General features: G+C 39.3%; 2 protein-coding genes and 1 non-coding gene across 13 annotated transcripts in view; 1 reads left to right on the top strand and 2 right to left on the bottom strand.

The window, feature by feature from the left end:
* LOC147827973 (uncharacterized) overlaps positions 1 to 26,065 on the top strand; it is a 100,962-nt gene that overhangs the window by 5,169 nt on the left and 69,728 nt on the right. For 2 of the 10 annotated variants that reach the window (XR_015451424.1, XR_015451426.1), the window contains exons 2-5: positions 3,265 to 3,422; positions 11,977 to 12,042; positions 12,872 to 12,930; positions 14,160 to 25,870. The exons of 5 other annotated variants lie outside the window; for them this stretch is intronic. The gene's annotated coding sequence lies outside the window, so the exon portion shown is untranslated. Of the gene's footprint in view, positions 1 to 3,264; positions 3,423 to 11,976; positions 12,043 to 12,871; positions 12,931 to 14,159; positions 25,871 to 26,065 lie in introns of those variants that run through there. 3 more of the 10 variants (XR_015451425.1, XR_015451427.1, XR_015451428.1) reach the window with 3 other exon arrangements.
* LOC147827974 (small nucleolar RNA U13) lies at positions 5,417 to 5,519 on the bottom strand. The gene has a single exon (XR_015451526.1). It is a non-coding gene; the product is annotated as a small nucleolar RNA U13 (small nucleolar RNA).
* The window catches only part of Tsg101 (tumor susceptibility 101), a 38,195-nt gene continuing 18,138 nt past the window's right edge, over positions 6,009 to 26,065 (bottom strand). The window contains exons 6-10 of one of the 2 annotated variants that reach the window (XM_004851536.4): positions 24,517 to 24,583; positions 19,662 to 19,753; positions 9,369 to 9,571; positions 7,831 to 8,070; positions 6,009 to 6,347 (exon numbers count right to left, since the gene is read on the bottom strand). In XM_004851536.4, the coding sequence (XP_004851593.1) occupies positions 6,258 to 6,347; positions 7,831 to 8,070; positions 9,369 to 9,571; positions 19,662 to 19,753; positions 24,517 to 24,583 (692 nt within the window). In that variant the 3' untranslated portion in view covers positions 6,009 to 6,257. The remainder of the gene's footprint in view (positions 6,348 to 7,830; positions 8,071 to 9,368; positions 9,572 to 19,661; positions 19,754 to 24,516; positions 24,584 to 26,065) is intronic. The other variant, XM_021263905.2, reaches the window with a different exon arrangement.

Below are 26,065 nucleotides of genomic sequence, written 5' to 3'. Positions count from 1 at the left end.
GGGATTTAGCTCAGTGATTCCACCACCTCCCTCGAAAGCGCAAGGTCCAGAGTTCTATTCCTGATACCAAAAAAATAAATAAATAAATAAATTAAAAAAAATAAAAGGGCTGTGGATGTAACTCAGTCTGGAAACCCCAGATTCAATGCCCAATACCTTAAATATTTTTTAAAAAGATACATCTGGAGAAATTGTACTATCATCCAATTTCCATCCAACAACTTCTTCCAACATCTACTACAGGCAAAAATTTAGTTTCTTGTTATCTTCTAGTGTTTCTTTTGCAGACAGGGCAACTCCTTTCTTATGTGGGAAGTAGTGGTAGAAGTATATAGTATTATTTTCTGCAGATAATATTGTCCGACTATGGAACTATACAAGTTTAGGGTTGGAAAGAACCTTGTTTTAGTCCACTTATTTAAAAGAACAGAAGGTTCCCTTCCTTAAAAGACCACTGTATTATTAAAACAATTTCTGACTTACTTTCCTAATGATGAGCTCAGACTTTCCTCTGCAATTGGTGTCTCTTTGGGCTTGGACTTTCTGTCATCATGAAACACTGAGGAAATCTGTTACTTCTCCGTATCTAGTAATTCACAAGCTAGACACAGATTACCAACATAAGAATTTTTTCATACTCCAGTTACTCAAGTATTCCCTCCCTCCACCCCTAATATCTTTTAGGGTGTGAATGATGAACTTAACCTTTGTGGATGTTGATGAAGGCAAACTGAAGGGTGAGACAGTGGGCTGGCAGTGGACATGGCAGTCCCTTCATGGAAATGCCAAATATTACCTATACTGTTTTACAGAGGATGCATTTGTGAATTGAGGTTAAATAAAAGTGATGGAGTAGGGATTTGAACCCAATTCTATGACTCCCAAACCTAAACTCTTTAGTTACTTACTTGGCACCCAAGAGGTAATTATTTGAAGAAATGAATGAATGAACCAAGATCTCCCTATTCCAGAGTCTTTTCATACTACAGCTATTTCTTTTTTTCTTTTTGGTACCAGGGATCGAACTCTGGTTCTTGCACTTGCAAGGCAGGCGGTGGAACCACTGAGCTAAATCCCTGGCCCACTACAGCTATGTCTATGTAAATATTCTTTGCTGGACAATCCACATTTTAACCTCTTACTCTAAAAAGTACAGGATTTTTTTGTTTCTTAAATGAAAATTGAGTACTGATTTCCTAAAATTAAGAGTACAGTGAGCCAGTTGTGGGGCACATGCCTGTAACCTCAGCTCCTTGTGAGGCTAAGGCAGGAGGATCACAACTTTGAGGCCAGTCAGCAATTTAGTGAGACGCTGTCTCAAAAAGGGCAGGAGATGTGGCTCAGTGGGTTCCATTCCCAGTAGGGCAAACAAGCAAAACACCCCCACAAATCAAAAACCAAAAGCTACACTTAGTCCAGCAAAATGTTTAACAATTTCCAGTATTACCTGATACAGTCCCTGCTGTGAATCATTACCAATCTATGTGACAAATTTTCTTTTTGGTATTGGGAATCAAACTTAGGGCCTTGCGCTTGCCAGGCAGGTGCTGCACCACTGAGCTAAACTCCCAGCAGTGACAAATTTTCTTGAGGATAAGTTTAATAACTCTGCACAAGGAAGAACTTAGTATTAAATTCTAAATACCAATTAATCTCAGAATCTTTTTTCTTAGAGTAACATGTATTTTAATTGCAAATTGTAACCAGTGTATATACTGTGGTAAAGATTTCTTTAAATATTAGTGTTTATGGAAAGCTAATTTAATCATACGACTCCATGGTTTACATTCTAAAGGCTGTGCTGAGGTTTGTTTCACAGGTTACTATATGAGAAGTGAGTGAAGTAGCAGTAGTTTACTGCACAACTCTCCAGAATTGTAGTAGACTCTATTGATGCATACACAAGGCGGACAAATTCAAGATATATGTTGAATGCAAGACTTCTGATAAATTACATGTAGTGAAGCAAAGGGAGGAATCAAAAGTAATTCCTAGATATTTCCCTCTCAGGAGTAAACTAATTGGATAGTAGTTCCATTTACATAGGTTGGGTTGTTCTCAAAGGATTGAGAGTATTAGGTTTAGAAGAAAAAAAAAATCAAGATACCCAATTGAGACATGTTTGAGATATTTGAAAAGACAACATAAGAAATGTTCAGACAGGTGGTTGATTGTAAGTCTCAAGCTCAGAAGCCTAGGACCATTCAAATTATTGTACTGTTCTAAAGTCATTTTGGAACAGTTTTTATCAGTGGGTGGGCCAAAACTGAGTACCTAATTAAGTTTATTTGTTCATTTAAATGTTGATATAGAGACCTGCTATTTAAGTAGTTCTGTGATTCTATATATATTTTGTTGTTGTTTGTTTTGAGACAGGGTCTCACTATGCAGATCAGGCTGGCCTTGAACTCCTGGTGATCCTTCTGCCTCAGCCTCCTGAGTGCTGGGATTACAGGCATGTGCCACCACAATTTTATGTGTACATGGCTCCAACACCATTTTTAGTGAATGATAGCTTTTACCCTTATCCTTTTTGCCCTAATATCCTGCATTCCTTTAGAAGTAATGGTTTAAAATTTTTATTTTATGGTTGGCTTACTGATACTATATATATTTTCTCTATCTTCTTCTTTTATTTATTTACTTTTTGTTTTGGGTACTGGGGATCAAACTTGGGACCTTGCACTTGCAAGGCGGGCGACGGACTTCTTTTATTTTTAATGTTATCATGAAGCTCACGCCACAATAGTGTTTAGAGACATGTTGATTACTGTTGCTTTGAGTGTTAAAATCTTACAACTTAGTTTTTTTTTCCAAGAATAATTTTGCTTTCTTGGTTCCTTTGGATTTTGTGTGAATTTAAGAATCAGCTTGTCAATTTCTGGGGAGAAAAAAGCCAGAGATTTTCGACAAGAATTGAATTGAATCGAACCTGTAGACCAGTTTTAGTAGTATTTCATTAAGTCTTCTGTTCCATGCACACAGGATGTCTGTAATTTTAGCCACCATGCTGGACTTTCTCATAATTTTCTATGGAGTAAATTTACTGTGTGTCTGCTTACTAAGGCATGCAGAGTAGCAACAAAAGATTTTTCATAATTTATTTCTAATGTGTAGATATGACTGGAGTTGGTGTATAACTAGATTTGGATACAGAACCATTCTTTCCTCCATCAGATTTACCAGTTTTCATTTAGATAAAATTTTAGAAAATGAGTCACTGCTTCAGTAAGAGCCTTTTCTTACTTGAGCTTTTTTTCTTAGTGGTATTGGAAGTGGCTACGATCTGAAAATTGTCTGTTCGTGTTACTCTACTCAGCAGAGGCTCGGTCCACTCTGAAAGCTGTCACGGGCTGATCCTCGGAGAGATGGAGACTCAAGTGGTAGGCGTAGGCACCACTGAGCCCTGCTTCCTCTAAAATGTGTGTATTTTGAATATATTGATCATACAGAAACTTAAAGTAAAATAGCTCCTGGATGGGCAGAAAGTTCCCCTTAAGCACTTTTTTTTTTTGGTACTAGAGATTAAACTCGGGTCCTTGCGGTTGTGAGGCAGGTGGTGAAACCACTGAGCTAAATCCCCAGCCCCCACTTAAGCACTCTTAATAGTGTTTTCATTTTTATCACATTTACTTAATATAAAAGGATCCACCAAAAATAGCTACAAACTTGAAAAACATGAGATCATTATTGGAAATCCTACAAATAGTTAGGATTATAATGGTTTAATACAGAACTAAATAACATGATATAGTTTGTATTTAACTTAGGACAACTCCAGTTCAGAAAGATCAGCATTGTAATCTAAGTAACATGAATTTCTCAGATTAAGGGATGGGCATAACTGGGGAAATTTAAGGAAAGAGATGAGGTACTAGCAAACTTCAGTTTCTTCTGGCTGAAAGCCATCTAGTATCAGCTCTGACTATGGAGATGGACCTATAGAGAGAGAAGTTAAAACTATCTATAGTTGGGAGGGTTAAGCTGCCACTTTTTTGTTTGGAGAACTTCCACCAAGATGACCAGACTGTGGATCCCTCATCTAGAGGTTTCTGTGTACTTTTTTCTTTTTCTTTTTTGGTACTGGGGATCGAACTCAGGTCCATGCGCTTGCAAGGCAGGTGCGATGCCACTGAGCTAAATCCCTGGCCCTTAGAGGTTTTTGATTTAGATGGTCTGGGTTGGGGCTCAGACATCTGAACTTTTTGGTAGTATTGTTGGACACTTCTAGTTGAAAATCACCTAGGGAACTTTAACAGTTAAGAGAGAACCTGCAGAGGTGTGGCAGGGTGTGTGGTGGCACCTGCAGTCTCAGCTTCTTGGGCCCTGATGGGGAGGACTGCTGGGGCCCAGAGGCTCCAGGCCAACCCGGGCAACACAGTGGAGCACGTCTTTAAAGGCAACACAACACAGCCGTGCTACACAGTGGAATACGTGTAATAAATAGGGTTGGGTATTTTTCTTTTAGTTCTTGTGTGATGTAAACACTGCTGGTGCTCCTCTGAGGGGTCTGAGTTCAGGGAAGAAGTGATGAAGATCTGCACCATGGGAAAATCTCCACAGAAAGTGATTTCTCCACAATAGTTAATTCCATGCTTTTGGTACTTTGGAAGTTAGTTTCCATACTGAATTCTGCTACAGGGATGAGATTATTTCTAATCCTTTTATTATAGCACTTCTACTTTTTTGTGTGTGATCATAATTACCAAGTAATTTCTTATATTTATTTTAAAAGAACTGCCACAGTTTTTACTGTCAGGGTTCAAATTGGCTTTATGTTAACTTCTGGATCTCTGAAATTACCTTCCTAACTCTGCTGTTTACATTATTTAAATCACTATGAAAATTTCTAGGAGAAATTACTGATACATTTCAGTTTTGTGGGACTAGCAGATAGGCTGCTACAAAATGGACATCTAGTGATGAGCATTTCTTCCAAACTTATGTTAATGATTTGACAAGGTAAAAGTAAAAGTATATTTACACAAAAGAAATCTAAATGTTAATTCTAATCCTCACACTAGATAAAACCTTGATTTGATTTTGCTGGGTTTTATTCTGATAATTTTTGCAAGTAGATTTTAATCTTTAAAGAAAAGATCTGAACTGAATAAACCCATGATGATGACTAAGTTGGTCATTATTCTCTTGGAAGAGGATAGGCTGGGCTTCCTATTTCCCTAAATACCATGAAGAAAAACATTTCACACATCAGAATGTTCTCTTCTGTCCTAGTATTCTCATTCTGAAGAACATTCTGTTCGACTTGGATGTTCTCTGCAGGATTATGTAGCTCACTGGGTGGCTTTCAGCTTGGTTATGGTATCACCTGCCTTGAAGACAAATCTTCAAATGACAGTAAAAGCAGGGAGGCACCGAATGCTATACTTTCACTTTAAATTAAAAAATCTTTTCACTTTGGGTGGGTAATGCACTGATGCTGTAACAAGGCTCGAGGGAGGCACATCTCTCACAGTGGTGTGAAAACCCAGCAATCCTGCTATGAACCACGAAAAGATCTGTGGCCTTCTCCCTTCATCGCAGCCAGACTTCGCCTATTTAGCACAGGTCTCACACATACTGCTTGGCACCTACCATTGTGTACTTTCTTGATGAAAACAATTACGGTTCAGCCAGGCTTAGAATGGAAAGAGATCTAGTGGGAATGGTGGGAGGGCACCACCCTGGCCTTGAACAGAAAACAGTCACTTAAATCCCTCAATTTCAAATATTTCAAAATTAGGTTTCTATGTGGTACATCCTATGTGAAATAGAACTTTCTTTATATTCTATAGAATAAATAATACAAATTGTAACTTAAGATGGACATTATGCTTTGCTTGCTAAATGAAAAGAAGGGCTTCTTAAGATTTCATGGATCTTTCCTAAAGAAGTCCAATAAAGAGAAAAATTGGGACGGGGATCTGGCTCAGTGGTTCCACCGCCTGCCTTGCAACCCTAAGGACCCGAGTTTGATCCCTGGTACCAAAAAAAAAAAAAGAGAAAAATTATGCAACAAATTTTATTTAGCATAGTCAGTCCCAACATTCAGCACAAAAAGTTGACAGAGGATAGAAAGTGCATTAATAAAAGCCAGTCTTTACCCAAAGAAAACAGAAAATATATTATTGATTCAAAATATTTTACACTTGAATGATAGACTGCAATAACTTATTCTGGGCACCTACTGATTCAAGAGAAAGGAAGAGAAGAAAAGAATGCTCTAGAACAGGTCAATCTCCAGCTGGTGTCAGAAGTCAGTAGAGGTCACTAAGACCGGCAGTCTTTCTTGCTTTTTGCATTAGTGCCCTCAGCTGGAACTGTTTACGGGACAGAAGACGTACATGCTGGGAGGGGGAAAAAGTTTCAACAGTTTAGGGTTTAATCCAGGCCAGCTATGAAGCAACAGTTTATAACCTACACGTGACCCAAGAATCCTAAACACATTGCCTGTATCCACCTGTTTTGAACCACTACCTCATTACATGTGGCTTTTAAAATTCCACATCTAGCAGATCTTAGGGGAAATAGTCTGCATCCTCAAAATGAACTACAGGGAAACCATCATCATGCACAATCTGGCTCAGAATTCTATGCTATAGTTGTTGTTTTTTTGGTGCTAGGGATTAAAAGCGGGGCCTCATACATGCTAGGCAAGTGCCCTACCACTGAGCTACATCCCCAGCCCTAAGCTACATCTTGAGATAACCAAGACACTAGGGGAACTTGTACTGTGATTCTAATAAGAGTTCCAAATTGGCTGGGCATGGCACACACCCATAGTCCCAGCACTCTGGGAAGCTGAGGCAGGAAGATCGAAAGTTTGAGCCTCGCCTGGCCAACTTACCAACTTAGTAATACCCAGTCTCAAAAGAAAAAAAAAAAAAGTGGCCTAGGGATGTAGCTCAGTTGGAAAGCCCTGGGGGTCAATCCTCAGTGCCACCAAAAAAAGTTACTGAACTGTTCTCTGTTCTTCCTTGGATAGAAGAAGGGGAAGGGCAAGGATAAGAAACACAGGGCTAGGTTTCGGCTGTAGTCCAATGAGCAAATACCATACTTCTCTTGCTTCTCCAAGTGCATCTTTCCTTAATATATGTCACCCAAGTAGGAGAGGGTGTTTAGAAAGGGAGCCCTTTCTTAGGTCTCTGTTTTATATCCAATCATTCATGTGTTTGCCTCAGATTTGAGGCTTGTGGTTTGGCCACTCACTCACAGACAGGTAAGAGAAGCAAAATCAGCAAGATTAGCCTTGCATATACATTGAGGCACCAGCAGCAGCTGAATCAAATATCCAAAAAGTGGTTGGCCATTACTCCTAAATGCTGTTTTCCATGATCCAACAAGCAGCAGTTTCCAAACTTGGTTTACTAGATTTTCATGTCTGTATGACACCATGAGCTTGAAACAACCTTCATTCAACAGAGCAGCCCACTTCCTTGGAGAGCTGTTTGAGCTGTAAAAGCTAGTCTAAAATTACAGAACCCTAAGAACATTAAGAAATAAAAAATGAGGGTGGGCAGTCAGTAATGTGAATTTAGGTGAAAGAACCAATGGAAATCTGTGCCTCTGATTCACCCTGGGGAGTTCACCTCAGCGTAGCATGGCAGGTGGGGAACTGCAGCCACCAGCCCACTTTTCTTCCCTTCCTCAGACCAATCGTCAGCATGCTAGGTTAAAAAGACACTGCTCATGGTGAGACATCTCACTTGCTCTTTGGCAAGATAATCTTAATCTGCTCGACCGAGAAACCCAGTTGGTTTGAGGTTTACAAAGTCAGTGCTCGTGCAGTAGGGGTTCCAAAATGTGGGAAGGAGAGTGAGGAAGACCTACCTTCAGGAAGACATCCAGGTCTATGACTCCCCGCCTCAAGGCTTCTCCCAGGTAAAAGATGGTGTCTTCAATAGCATTTTCCTCTGCATATAGATTGAGGATCTGTTTATATAGTGGGGCTGTGGGAATGATAACTTCATCAATATCATTGTTTTCAGATTGATTTTCCATTTTCTCCAGAGCAGAACTGAGTTCTTCATCCTTCTTTTTCAAAAGTTCTATGTTTTTATCAACTTCAGCCTAAAAACAGAACAGTTTGTGTATGATGACTTTATACTAATTTATACATAATTATCTTCTTGTTAAACATCCACAAATCAACTTCAAAGGAAGACTAATAAAGCAATATTTAAGGGCCAGGGATTTAGCTCAGTGGTTCTGCCACCTGCCTGCTAAGTGCAAGGTCCTGAGTTCAATCCCCGATTCTGGAAAAAAACCAAAATAAAGCAGTATTTAAATAATTCATAGATGAGAGGGAAAGGTGTGAGCAAAGATGCTGACTGAAAACAGGGTAATGGCATCTCACATACCCTTAGCTGAGCACATTAAGCAACAGTGACAAATGATATTGCAAAATGAGCCATCAGACAGGACATTTTCCAGCAGGAAGTTCCTTTACACAGAAAATCATAAAAGGTTTTCCTCCAAACAAATGGGTATCTGCCAGCGGAATAACGTTCCTCAATTTATGCAGAGAATCCAATGTGCAAAGCCCTGAACACCCCTCCAGTTTCTTAGAGGTGGGGGCAACAGGCTGTAAATTACACTGGTGTCTCTTTCCTGAACATCTAAAAATAGCTGGCGACTGTGAACCCACATTATACATTGGCTAGAACCACTTCCCAAGGATAATGTGTACATACAAATCACCTTCCCCAAAGCCCACAAACTTTTCATTACTCTGTCATCAAAAATGTTACATTTCCTCAAATAAATTTTCCCTTGTGGGTATGAAAAATGGAGTGAAGTTGGTGCTCAAATTATGCCAGTGCCTATACTTCAGCGTCACTAAACAGAGCCTTAGGGCTGTTTCATGCACTGACTCTCCATGGCACAGCAACATGTATAAACATGAGATAGTCTAAGGAGCTAACAGGGGCACACAGTATGTTTACATGAAGCTCTTAAGTCAAACCCAGGTATCTCTGGATTACTAAGAACAGTTTGCTGAAGGTAATTTTAAGAGTGGCTCAGAACATTTGGAAACCCTAAATCTGCAACACAGAATTTACAGATCTTTACAGTGGCTTAGAACTCTACAGTTCCTATTTCCTCTAACTGTGTGGCAACACTAAGTATTCAGTCAGTCTTCCTTTGGGTCAAACATTTTATCTCCTGGGCTTGAGGTGCAAGCTAAATGCTCTAAATAGCACTCACCTCCCAAAGGTCAAACACCAAAAACGGGCTCCATTTTTAACAAAACATTAGAGAAGCTAAAATTCAAATGCCTAAAGACACCTATAATTTTTGGAACTCGTATTATACACATATCCAGGATATATACAGAACACTTGGCAAGTATTCAATGAGTTACTTACTACTTCTTGATCTAAGCGGGTGACCATCTCTTCCAGTTTCTGGTGACCTTTCTTCAGGTCTTCCTCTGTTCGTTTTAAGGCATTAAGCTCCGCCTGGGCACGATCCATTTCTTCCTTCATTCGCCATCTTAGTTTGTCACTGACTGCTGAAATAAGAGAGGCCCGGATGGTGTCCTCGCTGATGGTTCCGTCTCTGCTGGGACCTGTAAGAGACATAGGCAAAACATACCTGCTTATTTCCCAGCCTCTATTCCTTTTAGAAAACATGATGTAAGCTGATACTTTCAAAATAGGAGGAAGAAAAATAATTATGTTAAATGTTACAAATATGAGCTGATTCAGAAACTCCCTGTGAGTGATTCTTGTTAGTCAGTATTTGCCTTTGTTCCCTTTTTTATAGCTCAATTAGCTATTTTTTCAATTAGGCAGAGGCTGGGTCCCTACAGATCAGTTATTACTAAATCTCCAACAAATGCCTTTGATTTAAGACAAGTCCATTCTTGGACTTCTCTGCTACAGTGAAGGAGATAGCCCATGCTCGAGGCCAGTGAGAGGACTAAACTACAGTTTGGCCTTCTGTATTAATTTACCTATTGTTGGTACAAAACACCTAACGCACACCCACAACTTTTAAAGGAAGAAAGGTTTAATTTGGCTCCGGTTTCAGAGGGTTCAGTCCATGGTTAGGTGCCTCCAAGGCAGGAGTATACGGTGAAAGTGTATGGTAGAACAAAGCTGTTTGGCTGGTTCATGGTGGATGGGAAGTGGAGCCAGGAACAGCACAGGAGAGGAAGGGGCCAGGGGACAGACAGAGTACCCAGTTCACACTTCCATGACCCACACAGGCAGGTGCTTTAATAATCCCCTAAGTGGCTCTCAAGGCAATAAAGATGACAGTCCAACTTAACTGTCACACTTGGCTCAACACATTTACTCCTTTACAGTCTACCAGAAGAAAAAGGAAGAACAGGTGAGCAGAAGTGAATGGCATCTCCTAATTCAACAGTCAATAAACTTCTGCTTATTTTGATTGTTTACTATTCTAGTTCAGTTGGCCCTTCCTAATCAGTGTCTTATATAATTTCCTTGCACATTTCAGCTTGTTCTTTAGGTATTTTCTTTAAAAAGGTCCTCCTTATAACAAAGATATAGATACTCTTTATGACTTAGTGTTCCTTCGGTTATGGTCCTAAATCACCAAATATATGAACAGTATTTTAATTGTATTTGATTATAGAACACCATGTAGGGAAAAAAAAAAGAATACCATGTAGGAACATAAGTATATTTAGCCTTAACTGCCTATAATGTTGAAAAAAAATGGAACCATTTAAAATAATTTTAAGGGCCAGGGATTTAGCTCAGTGGCACCAAGCCTGCCTTGCCAGCCCAAGGTCCTGAGTTCAATCCCCAGTACCAAAAAAACACCAAAAAAAAAAAAAAAAAAAAAAAAATACACACACACACACTATATATATATAAAACAATATATATATTAAATAATATATATTCCCCATGATGAATGTATTCAATATATATCACAAATATGTACTACTAAAAAAATCTAATAAAAAATAAAGCTGTTACTCTGAGAGGATGTGGTTGGGAGGAGTGTTTGAAAGGGAATAACAGTAAAGTATTTAACATTACGGATTTCAGTATTGTGACGGCTTTAATTTATTCAGATAATTCTACCTCAACAGCCACCATCATTCAGTGCTAAGCCTATTCAGCAGTCAGTTTTTTAAAGATATTATTCCTGTCCCCAAGGGGAGTTTCATATTATTTATCATAATACTTAGGGAATCTCTTTGACTGCTTTGGTTTGCCATTTTTTTTTGTTTTGTTTTGGTACTGGGGATCAAACTCAGGTCCTTGTGCTGGCAGGGCAGGTGGCAGAACCACTGAGCTAACAGATCCCTGTCCCTGGTTTGCCATTTTTGCCAGGGAGATGAAATTGATTTATAATTCAGGTTTCTCAAATTCAAAAGATTAGAAAAAATGGAAAATAAACATTAAATCTTTTCTGTAACAACCCTCACTTTTAATATATAAACCAAAGTTAACCACTTAACAGTTTACCCCAAGTGTCACTCTGGCAGCATGTTTGTTTTCATACTATCTTGACTGTCACTTAGGCAGGTGTCATTTCAACCAGTCAATTCTTGCACTGAATAAATTTGATAAAATTGCCATTTTTATATTTCCTGTTACATATTAAAAATTAATTTTAGCTGGGGGTTTAGTTCAGTGGTTCTGCCGCCTGCCTCACAAGCACAAGGTCCCGAGATCAATCCCCGGTACCAAAAAATAAATAAATAAATAATTTAAAAAATGCAGTATTTGGTCATCCTGTATTTAAATTGCACTGGTAAGTGGTTAATTTTCCAAACTATTTTCTATTGTAAAAAAAACTCTCCAGGGCTGGGGATTTAAGTCAGTGGTTCCAGCACCTGCCTTGCAAGCACAAGGTCCCGAGTTTGATCTCCAGTACCAAAACAAAGGAAACAAAAAAAACAAAAACAAAATTAAAAAAACCTCTCCAAGTATAGGAATGCTCCGTACTTCCTGCCTTTGTAACATGAGTGGTGTCCCAACCCTTATCTAGGTAAGAACATCTGTCTTCCCCCCACCCCATGAAGGACCAGCGACTGAACGAAGGACCTTGTGCATGGTAGGTAGTACTACATGTTGCCTTCCCATCTTCAGATGACAGTGTCAGGGAGGAAGTTTTTGGCAGAGCTTAATCTTTGTGTGTGTGTGGGTGTGTGCTATGGGGTATTTGGGTGTGTTTTCTGCTGGATATTGAACCAATGGCGTCAGGCACGCTAGGCAAGTCCCCTACCAATGACCTAAATCCCAACTCTCTCTGGGATGTTTCTTTATGTTTTGGGGGGGTTTTTTTGGTACCGGGGATCGAACTTGGGTCCTTATGCTTGCAAGGCAGGCAGCGTAACCACTGAGCTAAATCCCCAGCTGGGGTGTTTCTTTAAAGTTCAAACAAAGTAAAGCAAACGTGTAGTAAAGAATTAACCTTACCCAAGGAGAAGTCTAGCCTTGGCCCTCAGCTCCTGGGGATAAGCTCTAAGCCTTTGGAATGGCCTTTGTTTACTTGGGAACTCTGGGTCACACCAGTCTAAAATGATTTATGTGGGGGCTTTGAGCTTTGCTGTAGTAACAGCTCAACCTCTGGAGGGGCTGGAAGTTAAAGGCCAGCCACTGGGCAGTGACCCATGTCTTCATGACCAAGTCCCAATCACAACACTGCATACTAAGGTTCAGGTGAGCTGGCTTGGCTGGCAATACTCTGTGTGTACTGTTACATGCTGCTGCTGGGAAAAGTTAGCACTGTCCACGACTCCACTGGGAGAGGACAACAGAATCCTTGAATTTGGAACCTCCTGGCTCCCCCAAAATGCCTCTTTTCTTAGCTTTTTTAATCTGTGTTCTTTTCCTATAAAAAGCTCTTAACAGCTTTCAGTGAGTTCTTTTTGTCCTTTTAGAGAATTACTGAGCCTGAGGGTGATCCTGGGAACTCTTGAACTTTCAACAGGTGTCAGAGGTGAGGGTGGTCTCTTTTTTTTTGAGACAGGGTCTCACTCTGTAGTTCAGGCTGGGCTCAAATTCACTGTGATCCTCCTGCCTCAGCCTCCCGAGTGTTGGGATTACAGGAGTACACCACGACACTCAGCCTAGGGTGATCTTACGGACTTTTAAATTTTATAGGTCCTAATCTCTTACCTAACCAATAAGTCACTATTCAAGGCAGTCTGTACAGTGAGTCAGTCTACCTCAAATGATGCTATGTGAAAAGGTAAAACATATTTCCTCACTTGCTACACATGCATAATAAAATATACCAGAGAGCTAGCTGTATCTCATGAGAACCTTTCACAGACTCAATCTGACTCAAAGACTTGGCTATTTAGTTACGTGGACAGGATTTAGACCAAATACAAAATATCTCTAGTTTCTTTTTTTTTGGCGGGGAGCAGTTTGAGGCAGGGTCTCACTATACAGTTCAGGCTGGCCTTGAACTACGGTAGCCATGGCTGGCCTCGAACTTGCAGTGATTTTCCTGCCTCAGCCTCCCGAGTGCTGGGATTACAGGTGTGTGCCACTGCACCTGACTATTTTCTTAAACTGTACTAATTTATTAAGTCCTTTGAGGTATTATTATTATTTTTTTGGTACCGGTGATTGAACTTGGGTCCTTGCACTTGCACAGCAGGCGGTGAAACCACTGAGCTAAATCCCCGGCCCCATTAATTTATTAAGTCCTTTAAGAAAACAACCAGTAATTTCTACCAGAGTTTAGTTCAGAATTTATTGTCCAAAAGGTGATGTGTGAAAAGAATATTAAAAGTAGTATCTCCTTATTAAGTCCTCATTTTTATAAGGCTGCATTAGGAAGAGGAATGTAAACATGTTTCTACAAGAACCTGCCTTGTTATATGAAATTTATTGTGATTCTTGAGAGAATCCTCCTAGAGATTAGGTACCCAAATGATACATTTAATTTTTTTTTTTTTTTGGTACTGGAGGATCGAACTCGGGTCCTTGCGCTTGCAAGGCAGGTGGCAGAACCACTGGGCTAAATCCCCGGCCATGATACATTTAATTATATGGTCAATCACATGCAATAGTAAAAGTATTCCATTTATTTGTATAGAAGTTATCTGAACTAATAAAGGTTTAAAAGTCTTTTTATAACCTAGTTTGGTTTTTCACATACAAACACACCAACATAAGTTTGTTAATGTTTCTTTCTCTTTTTTTTTTTGGTACCAGGAATCGAACTCGGGACCTTTCGCTTGCGAGGCAGGCTCCAGAACCACTGAGCTAAATCCTCGGCCCTTTGTTAATGTTTCCATATGTGGTCTAATGAATCAACATACTGATGCTAAATTTTCAAATCCTTATTTTATTTTTTTGATAAAGGGTCTCACTATGTGGTCCAGGCTGGCCTTAAAAATCACAGTGATCCTCCTGCCTCAGCCTCCCAAGTGCTGGGATTACCAATGTGTGCCACCAAGCCTGGCTTCAAATCCCTATTTTTTACATTTAAATGCAAATTGCTTCTCTTATATGTTAAGGCAAATGCTACCAAGTAGCTCTAAATAAGCCCTTCCCAAGATTCTCCAGCCAAAGCCATTAATGCTCAAAATGGGAGCCGTGCTTAGGCTACAAACGGCCTGGCCTTTATGCACGGTTCACCTGAGGAATGGAGAAATGTCAAGGTCAGACCCAGTCTTAACCTGCTGGCACAGATTTGATTATAAAGAATACCTTAACTCACTTTAGATCCAAGTACTTTCTAAAAAGAAAACATGAATTGTAATCAAAATGTGAAGGAATAAAGTAAAAAATGAAAAATCCAGAATTTGTAAGAGTCAAAAAAGTAAACCCATTAAAGTCCAAAATTTGATGAGCTGCCTGGCATCTTAAGACTGTTTATGTGAATAAATAACAATATTTGGTGAAGACTCTCATCTACTTCTTGGTTACTTTTCAAACAAAATTTTTCTCAAATGTCTTAAGAGAAATTCAAATAGTCATACCTGCTGTAATAAGCCTTGGATTAAGGAGAGTTTGTGGCAAACAAACTACTGCACCTCAAGTCCCACACGCTGAACCTTACCCAAGCAGAGAGTCGGATTTTAGAAGTGTCGTCCTACACTTCCAGATGAGCAACAGAAAAGGGAATACAGACTTTGAGAAACAATCCTCAACAAATTTCATTTAAATGTCAGGGAGCATCCAGCATCTGATCAAACTTAATCTTCAGGAAATAAGATACAGCTTTCTAGTTCGTATTAGGAAACCTACACCCCACTGAACAGACCTGATAATTAAATGAGTAATTTAGACGTTATCTTTTTTTTGGTACCGGGGATCGAACTCAGGACCTTGCACTTACGAGGCAGGCGGCGGCACCACTGAGCTAATTCCCTGGCCCCTAGACTGGTATCTGTAAAGTGTGCTAGCACACTATGAGTACCTGATTTAAAGCCATACATTTAAATGATTAAAATAATCAGTTTTAATCTCCTAACAGTCCTTACTAACACTCATTACTTCTGATACCTCAAAAAGGAGTCATATTAGAAAATCCATTACAGTCCCAAAGTAAAATATAATGTAACTAAACAGTAACTTTTCTGATTTTTCCCAAAGCAGCCAAGGTGAATTTGCTGTGTAGCATTTTCACTTCTGACTGTTACTTGCAAAGGCTCACATACGCGGAATGAATACATAAGCTTCTACTACTACTGCCAGGTTCTGTGCAGAAAATGGAATTCTTCTTCCAAAGACATCTAAAGACTTGAAAAGCTCTAGAAAGTTTCTAGCTTGACAAGGTGGCACACACTTGTAATCCCGTGTACTTGGGAGGCTAAGGAAGGAGAATTGCGAGTCCAGCCTAGGCTATTGAGTTAAACTAAAAAAAGGGCTTGCAGGGTAGTTCAGTAAAAATAAAAAAAGGCCTTGCAGTGTGGTTCAGTAGAATGACCCGGCATTCAGTCACCAGTGTGGAGCATGTTCCACAGGAAGCCAAACCAGCTTTTTATACCTTTCACTTACTAGTGAAAAATTCAATTAAAAATCCCTAGTTACATTACATAATAGCTTTAAAACTGTTTTCACACTTATTGTTACTTGTTTTTGGTTTCTGTGGCAGAAGAGGGTTTATCATTTGGCAGAGTAAACTCTCAGCATTTAAATTTGCACTCATGATTCACTGTGCTCAAGACTGGAAGAAAATTCTACTTACCCTAAAGATGGGAAAGGTATTCACAAAGGAAGATCACACTGTGGGTACGTTAAAGGCCTAGAGTCTAGGATTCAGAATTGTAAAGCAACTATAATCATCTATACAGCCTCTTCAAATAAGGCCACCTTCCAAAGAGAACTTGCACACTCTGCTGAGACTGGGATTGAGGAACTGCCAAAGTCTTGAACCGCCTCCTTTTTTTTTTTTTGAGACAAGGTCTCACCATGTAGTTCAGGCTGCCTTGAACTCATAATGTAGCCCAGGCTGCCCTTGAACTCACCAGACTTCTCCTGCCTCAGCCTCTCGAGTGCTGGGATCACAGGTGTGCACCACCGTGCTACCTCCTCCTTTTTGAGGGGGGAAGGGGTGTTGCTGGTGCTGGTGAAGAAACCTCTTAATGTCTCACCTAGTGTTCATACCCATCATTTTGGGGGAAGTCTTGAATGCAAAACTAGGTCATTAAGATATAGTTACAAACAAAGTGATCTATCTTCTGCTCCTGCAGCAACAGGGAAAAAGATCTTTGTGTTAAATTTCAATGCATATAGCCAATTACCTTTTCTTTTTTGCTATGTGCATACAACTGTTCCTTTATTAACCATTAGGCACCAAAATAGGGATGAATTAACAAATTTACCCTGTCTTTTTTTTTGGTACCGGGGATTGAACTTGGGTTCCTGTGTTTGCGCAGCAGACGGCGAAACCACTGAGCTAAATCCCCAGCCCTTGAATTAACAAATTTAATAGCACATGTACCTGTAAGTAACTTCTCAGCAGGATTAAGACAGTCTTCATGAGCTCACTCTGACTTCAAGTTTTGTAGAAATCAGTTTAATTTTGGTTTGCCAGTGTCAAACCTATTTTTTTTTTTGGGTACCAGGAATCGAACTCAGGACCTTGCACTTGCAGGGCAGGCATCGGAACCACTGAGCTAAATCCCCAGCAAACCTATTTTCAAAGTATGATTTTAGTTTGCACATACTGAATGATGGTAGCTAAAACTTAAAAGGGTTTAGTTGACTTGAGTACTTGTTCTAAAGTAATACAAGAGATCTGATTTTACATATACCACTTTCCATACAAGTCCATTTTTTTGATATATGGAAATAATCTACAAAATGCTTCATACATAATGTACTAAATTGAGTTCACATAAATCAAGATTCTTTATACATGAAAAGATTATATTATTAATTCACTGACAAATTACACTACTCCTATTTTATTTATTTTTATTAATTAATTAATTTTTTTGGTACCAACGATCAAACTCAGGACCTTGCGCTTGTGAGGCAGGTGGTGGAACCACTGAGCTAAATCCCCAGCCCACTCTACTCCTATTTTAGAGGCGCTACTTGAGCCAGAATACAGAGCTTAACAAGCCTTATTGTGCACAGCTTCTGGATTAAAGATCTCTCAACATTTAAGTTCTTATTCAAATCATTTAAATTACACCGTAGAAAAAGAACTACTGTACAGTAAGGATGAGCAATTTTTTCCCCTAGTACTGGGTACTGAACCCAGGGCCTTGCACATGCTAGGCAAACACTCTGCTACTGAGCTAGTTTAATATATCAAAACCAGGCCACTAGAAGCTCAATAACAGGAGGGTATCAATGACAAAAACAGTGGAGGGAGAGATATCTGTATCAGATCTCAGGATGGTTATAGATGATCAGAAACTCTAACAGAAAAGTAAACTTCACAGGATCCTACATTCATTCAGGCACTCACCAAAATATTCAATGGCAAGGATGTCAGCAGCATGTGTGTATGTGTGTGGAAGGGGGTGGGAGTGGCAAGGGGAGGGTAGGTCTGATGATCATGCACAGGAAATAGTGAACAAATCCTACAACAGAATAGTAGGAGATGAGGTAGTAAACTAATACGGTAGAAGGCGGCGGATTTACACAGGGCCTTCTAGGCCTAAGAACTCTGCATTGAACTGAGTGAATGGGGATGCACTGTAAGGTTTTAAGTAGAGAGGGTAACATAATTTATTCATATTTTAATAGGATCACTCTGGCTGGTGTGTTTAAATCAGAGATTTACAGGGCCAATGTTAGAAGCAGGGAAACATTATAGAAAGCTCTTGAAGTAATTTAGATGAGATAATGGTGGACTTCTAACAGCACTGGACACGACCAGATTCTGGATATATTTTGAAGATAAGAGGGTTTCTTGATGAAGAATTGAGGACGACTCCAAAGTTAAGAGTATGGAATAGGTTTCAACGGAGATAGGAAAGCTGTATAGAAAATCTGAGAGCTCACTTTTAGTCATGTTGAGCTTGAGATGTCTCTTAAGCATCCAAGTGGAGACACTGAGAAAAGCTGGATTTCTGGAGAGAGATACAGGGTAGAGACATCAATTTGGGAATAGTGGCCACAAAGATGGCATCTGAAGCTATGAGACTGGCAGGAATGACTAGGAGAGTGAGCAGAGAGAGTGCCAAGGACTAAGGGGGTCTCTGGGCTCTGACATTAAGAAGTACACTAAGCATGAGCACCCATGAGATGGGTGGAACCCGAGAAGTGTGGTGTCCTGGAAAACAAGGAGGAAAGTGCACCAAGGAGGGCATAACCAGTCTGAGGACAGGACAAGTGAAATGAGAGACACAAGCCACTGGTTTAACCTCTCAAAGATCATTGGTGACCCTGACAAAAGCAGTTTTAATGGACCAATATGAGGGCAAACAGAAATGGAGGAGGTTTGAGAAAGAAGAAATGGAAGACAAGGGACAGACAGAAGTCCCAAGAGGTTTTGTTGCAAAGAGAAATGAAGATATGGAATAGTGGTAGCAGGGAAAGTGGAATTGCAAGGAAGAATTTTAAGTTATTCGAGGGCATGCTTTGTGTGCTGATGAAAGTGATCCAGCAGAGAACCAAAACTGCTATCGAGGAGAAAACTGTTGAAGTGACAACCCCCAGTGAGAGAGGGAAAAGATCTGGTGGAGAAAAGTTTTAAGCAGAAGCAAAGGTACCCCAGCTATGGTAACTGGAATGCAGACAGATGTGGCGGTGGCACATAGCACATTTAGGGGTTTCAGTCTAGAGGTTCTCCTTTGCTTTAATTTTCTTGATGAAAATTATTTCAGGGAACTCTAATGTGCAACACAAAAAGCAAAAAAACTACTGGTCTGCAATAACTGTTACGTGATTCATTCGTACTAACCCAGGCTGTTCTCCTAAAGACACTCACCTGCTTACACAGAGCCAGCTCATGTAGCAGCCTAGGTATCTGCTAGCAGTTCAACACATGCAAGTTTAACCAATAAAAATATGTAACAAACAGGAAAGTGTGATGAGAGGTAATCAGATGCATTTTTATCCTCCACTAAAAGGCTCATTTATATGATGATAAATCATGTACTTCACATTGTAGATTATAGGACATTTACCATTAGAGTTTTTCCTCTAAGAAGGTGTACAAATTTACATGTAAAAGTGAAATGCATTTTTTGTAACATGAGACCATGTCTCTGCTTATGTGCAGAAATGCAAGTGTTCAAAAGTACTTACCAACAGTGGTCACAGGAGGCTGGGAGGGGTACTGGGAGCTTGTTGTGGCAGGGTATGGACCACCAGGTGGGTAAGGACAGCCTGGGAAACCACTAAAGAACAAAAACCAGTAAATATTATGATGACCCAACACTGAAGGTTTTTTTGGTTTGTTTTGAGATAGGTTCTCGCTATGTAGTCCAGGCCGGTCTCAAACTCACTATATAGCCCAGGGTGACATTGAACTTGTGATTCTTCTGCCTCTACTTCCCAAGTGCTGGGATTACAGGTGTGCATCTGATTCAACAATATTTTTAAGGGCCCCACTTAGGAAGCTAGCCTGACATACTGTCTTACTAGTTAATGAATTTACAGTTTTTGAGCAAAAGGTGTTTATTCAAATAACAGGCTATGGAAATTCCATTAATGACAATGGATTGAAAGTAAATCGTCAAATGTTGAGTGGCTCTGATTATTTGAAGGTCACTTTCATAGAAGCAGAAAACAGCCAGAGTATATCTAAGGCCAAAAATCCAACAGTAACAAGCCAGCCTGGTGGTGTATGCCTGTAATCCTAGCAATCTTGGGAAGCTGAGGCAGGAGGATCCCATATTCAAGCTTTGCCTGGGCAACTCAGTGACTTAGCAAAATAAAAAATAAAGTATCATTACAATACAGTATTCCTAACAAATGATCATCTTTCTCTATTGAACACTATTATTCCTAAACTCCTGACACATTAATATTTTTATTTTTTCTCTTCAGTCTTTAAACATTCTTAATTCCTTCAACTTTTCTTCATAGGACATGATTTTCAGATCTAATCTCTTTCCTCTGAATGTGCACTAGTTTGTCAGTATTTTCTTTATAATGTTGAGGAAAAAGTCAAGAAGGATGATTACTAGGTACCAGTTAGCTGAACACTAAATCCTGATTAATCCTATTTTAGCTATAATACTCAGGTCTATGATATTTACAATTCTGACCAACATGGCCCCTATAATTCCATTAAAATTAAAGACTGAAAAGAGCCAGCCCAGAGCCCTGGAGCAAGAGCTCTTTCTAGTACACGGTCAGTAATCCTTTTTCAGTGCAGTGGCTCAGAGATCCTACTTGTGTTCGCGGTTTATAACTTGTCTGCAAGAAAAATTTTGTATATGACTTGCTAAAGATTAAGTGTGATCACAGTACTCTCTATCTACCAGTATAAAGCAAACTCAAGTGGAAAAGTTAAGCATTTCTGTTCCTAGTGGATACATTCTGGGGACTACTGAATAGTACTTGTTTCTAATCTCTTTATGAATCTGTGTTATAAAGCAAACAATGTCAATGTTACTGAAATTTCTGAATCTACCTTTTTGAAAACTGGGATAAACTGCCCTTTTTTGGAGGCATTCTTCCTATTTTGCATACCTTCTCAAAGATAATCTGTGATCATATTACTGAGTTTTCCAGTAACTTGGCACAAAACTCTTCTAACACTTACAGATACTGACTTCAGAGAACTCCCAAGCTCTTTAGTTTGTTCAAGTTCCCCTTCATGATTATTCTCCATATTCAAAGTTAATTTTTTTGGAGAATTATTATCTTTTGTCTTTGTCGATTATTAAACACTTTGCTCTATGAAGCACTTTAAAATCCTTTTTTCAAGACTATATCTTTAAGTGTTTTTTTTGTTTGTTTTGTTTTGTTTTTTGGTACCGGGGATAGAACTCGGGACCTTGCGCTTGTGAGGCAGGCACTGGAACCACTGAGCTAAATCCCCGGGCCTTTAAATGTTTTTAAAAAGAAAATTTTCCAGGGGCTGGGGATTTAGCTCAGTGGTTCTGCCGCCTGCCTCGCAAGCGCAAGGACCCGAGTTCGATCCCCAGTACCAAAAAAAAAAAAAGGAAAAATTTCCAACACTCATATTACTTTTCTTTATGTACCCATTCAAAATTTACTATTTATTATATCCAAGGCACCGTTTGTGAGTGCTTGATGTAGGAGCCAAGACATGAAGATGCTAATAATCAAATAAGGCAAAATCCCTGTAAACAATCCTGACTCAAGGGAAAAGAAAGAAGTGCCAGGTAAAAGTCCAGGAGATAGACAGTGGGAAATCAATTCTAGCTAGAGATTAGGGAAGGGTTTGGGAGATCTAGAGCACCTGTCAAAGCTGTACCTTCACTCTCCATTCTCCTACTCCTATATTCTGCAGCATGAGAATTTCCTGTTATAAACTATTATGGCTCTTTCTTCTCCAGCTACCTGTAAATATCTGATTTTCCTCCTTAATGTCCCACCTCCAAGCCAGATGGTGACCTCTCGTAGAGCTCTATTTATTTAACACAGTAATTACCATTTTGTAACTTTTCTCTTATCAGGAACTGTTTTCTTATCTTTTGGGGGGGCGGTACTGGGGATCAAACTCAGGACCTTGCGTTTGCAAGGTAGGTGTGGTGCCACTGAGCTAAATCCCCAGCCCAGGATCTGTTTTCTTATAATCTTTTTTTTTTTTTTAAAATACTGGCCCCTTGTTTTCTTATAATCTTAATGCATGCTTGCTAGAACATATACCAAAGGTGGAACAACCATTTTTAAAAAAAAACAGAACTGGTGATCAAACCCAGGGATGCTCTACCACTGAGCTACATCCTCAGCCCTTTAAATTTTTTTTTAGTTTTTATTTTGAGACAAAAATTTCACTAAGTTTCCCAGGCTGGGATTAAACCAGTGATTTTCCTGCCTCAGCCTCCCCAGTGCTGGGATTACAAGTGTGTGCAACCATGGATGGCTGGAAAGCATTCTTTTTTTTTTTTGGTACCGGAGATCAAACTCGGGTCCTTGCGCTTGCGCAGCAGGCGACGAAACCACTGAGCTAAATCCCGGGCCCCTGGAAAGCATTCTTGATACACCTTTTCATTTCCTTGTATATACACTGCAGGTTCTAAATAGAACTTTCAAAAAAATCTTAAGAGTTGGAAGAAATGGGCCAGGGATTTAGCTCAGTGGTTCTGCCGCTGGCCTCACAAGCCCAAGGACCGGAGTTCCATCCCCGGTACAAAAAAAAAAAAAAAAGAGTTGGAAGAAATCTTACAGATCATCTAGTCTTTCTATAATAACAATAAAGACTCAAATTCATTGTTCATATGAAGAATCTTCTTGAGTCACTGATTCTTTTTTTTTTTGGTACCGGGGATCGAACTTGGGACCTTGCGCTTGCAAGGCAGGTGCCAGAACCACTGAGCTAAATCCCCGGCCACTGATTCTTATTTAGAATAAAAGCAGAAGAAAAATGTTCTGAGGCTCTTCTGCCAAGATCTTTTACATACAAACAGATGCAGGTGATAATTTAAATAGTTACCCTTAACAAGTCATTAGCATGTTGTGTTTTGAGATTAAAGATTACACTTCAGGGAGAAAAAATTAAATCTCTAACAGCTACCTCAAAAGAAATTTCTTACAAGTAACCTCAAAGGACTTTTTTTTTATGGTTACCTAAGACAGCAAGTACAATTTACACTTTTGTCAGTATTTTCATTTTTCTCTATAAGCTTCTTTTAAATTATTGTTCAGAAGTTTATTTTCTTATTATGCCTTCAACAACTATTCCCTTTAGGGCCAAAGTTACTTCTTTATTACCAACTGTTCCTTATAAAGGCTTCAGACACGATTCCATTTCTAGAACTTAATCAGGAAATGTGAGGTCTCAAGAAATCTAAAACTTCTATCTCATAACACATCACTATAACCACTATCACAGGAATCTTCTATCCCAAGTGCCTGAATGCTTACTACTGTATAAAGCTGGTCCCTGAGATTAAGAAAAGCCAAGAAATACACAGGTTTGATAAATTCAACTTTCAAGATCCTGAATGTTACATGTTTACTATATACGTTTATGACAGGTGTTTAGGAACTCTGGCTGCTCTTATCTGTGAAGGTTCTGATTTGTTTCTATAAAGTTAAGAATTAGAGTTTAAAATTTCCGAGCTGGCATGGAGCCGGGCATGGTGGCACGTGCCTGTAATCCCAGCACTGAGGCAGAAGAAGGAGGATCACTGGGAGTTTGAAGCCAGCCTGGGCTACACAGTGCATTCAAGGCCAGCCTGTACTACAAAGTAAGACCCTGTCTCCTAAAAAATCAAACAACAAAATTTCTGGCTAATTGTTAGATTAGCTAGAAATCTCATTTAGGGATCAGTCTTAGATTTTAAGCAACAAAGACTACCTTTGGAAAGTAGTCCTGAATTACAATGGGAACAAAGCACACATTTAAAACCCATGTTAATATTTTCTTCTTGATTTTCTCTAGTGAGTGTTATTCTAAACTGATTCCACTATTACTTTCACTTACCTGTGTTACTAGCAAGTGGATAATAAAGGTTGACAATATGTAGTCTATGAACTAAATGAAAAAATATCCTGGGACATGTCTGACCTCATCATATGAACCATTAATTGATTCCCTGTAGTTTATAGAAATGCTTTTAATGTATTTATTTTAAAAAGGGTATTAAAATAGTCTCCTTCTTGCATGAATTCAATATATTTTGTATTCCATTAACCTTTCAACTATCTACAGTAGACATACAGAGTTTGTAAAGGTCTGGGAAGTACCAAAGATTTCAAGGTCCAAAATCAATTAGGACCACTGTCCTTACCAACCCTACCTCTTTCCTCTCTATAAATAAAATGCAGCTCTATTTCTCCAGACTAGAAAAACACTTTTCAAACTATATATACACATCGAAACATTCTACCAATAAACCAAGTTTTATCTTCTATGGAATGCAACTTAACTGATTTTAACACTCTTGTTGGTGGCTATTATTTTAATTCAAAAGCTAATAGAATTTCAAATACATTTATTCAAAGCATAATCTTTCATTACCTGGGATTAGGAGGATATCCAGGTGGGTATGCAGAGATTCCACCAGGCATGCCTGGCATGTAGGAGGCTAAAAATAATTTTTAACATTTTAAAATAATATGCACAGTCCTGAAATATGAAGGCTATCGAATCAGATATACATCAAGTTTCAAAACCACAGCAAAATTTCACACAGAGAAGCCAAATCTCAGCTTCAAAACAAAACAAACATCTGACCCATACAGTTTCTTTACTTCAAGCATAATTCTCAGGTCATTAAACATGAGTTACAATACTCATGAAAACCCCCAACAAGAAATTACTGGCAAGGGCCGGGGATTTAGCTCAGTGGTTCTGCTGCCTGCCTCAAAAGCACAAGGTCCCGAGTTCGATCCCCAGTACCAAAAAAGAAAAGAAATAACTGGCAAACAAGTCGACTTGGTCAGCTTGGTTAGCTCTCAAGGAGATGTAACTTGAAACAAGAGGTGATTCAATTTATAATTTGAAGAAGGTAATTTTGGCCTCATTTGGTCCAAGATCAGCTTCTTAGAAAGTGACTTCTTTATTTTTAAATTTTTTTTGGTACCTGGGATTGAACTCAGGACCTTGCGCTTGTGAGGCAGGTGCTGTGCCACTGAGCTAAATCCCTGGCCCGTGACCTCTTTATTATATTTAAGAAATCATTTGATATTTCTTTGAAGGCTGTTTTGACCAATGAGTACAGCTAGTTTTGTTGTCTTGTTTAAGAATTTTAAGACTTCAAATTAGTGTCAAGTACAATTCAAAATTTACATTCATATTTATCTAGATTGGTTGGAAATAGTAGGAAAAAAAGTTAAAATCCTGCCATTTTAAAAGAATGCCTTACCTATTCTTTTTTTTTTTTTTTTGCAATACCAGGGATCAAATTCAGGACCTTGCACTTGAGAGGCAGGTGCAGTGCCACTGAGCTAAATCCCTGGCCCTATTCTTTTTCAGAAAACACTACTGGGATAGAGCTAAAGTCAGTGGTGCCAACAGGCCTTCACAGAAGGAAAGAAGGTAATTCTGGCCTTAAGTGACAATGGCATGTGATGAGAATCAATTTTTTCTTAGTGAAACTTTTCTCATTAAGTACAGTGGTGAATTAGCTCTTAAGCTGATAAATATTTTAGTGTCTTCTATGTGATAAGAACCAGGATCTAGGGCCAGGGATTTAGCTCAGTGGTTCCACCGCCTGCCTTGCAAGTGCAAGATCCCAAGTTTGATCCCCAGTACTAAAAAAAAAAAAAAAAAAGAACCAGGATCTGATGAAGAAGGGTGAGGAAGGAAGAAAGATTTCCTGGTCTGAAGATGCTCACAGTCTAACTGGGGGAGATAAACAAGCAAAAAATAAGCAATACTGGCGACACTACATGCACACCCTGCATGAACTGTGCCAACAGGGAAGTGCAGAGGACTATCTACAAAACATTCTAGAAGGGAGCCAGTCTACACCTGGGAGGTGGGCAGTGGCTGGGAGCCTCGTGCCAGGCTCCTGTCAACAAAGGCCGCCCGCTGGAAGCCCTCGCCACAGTTGCTTGGCCAGTGT

This window comes from Heterocephalus glaber, unplaced genomic scaffold, assembly GCF_053883595.1.
Source record: "Heterocephalus glaber isolate CG9 unplaced genomic scaffold, H.glaber_assembly_v1.0 deba00001428, whole genome shotgun sequence".
NCBI classification, from domain to species: Eukaryota; Metazoa; Chordata; class Mammalia; order Rodentia; family Bathyergidae; genus Heterocephalus; species Heterocephalus glaber.
This window is presented reverse-complemented; position numbering and strand designations above follow the sequence as displayed.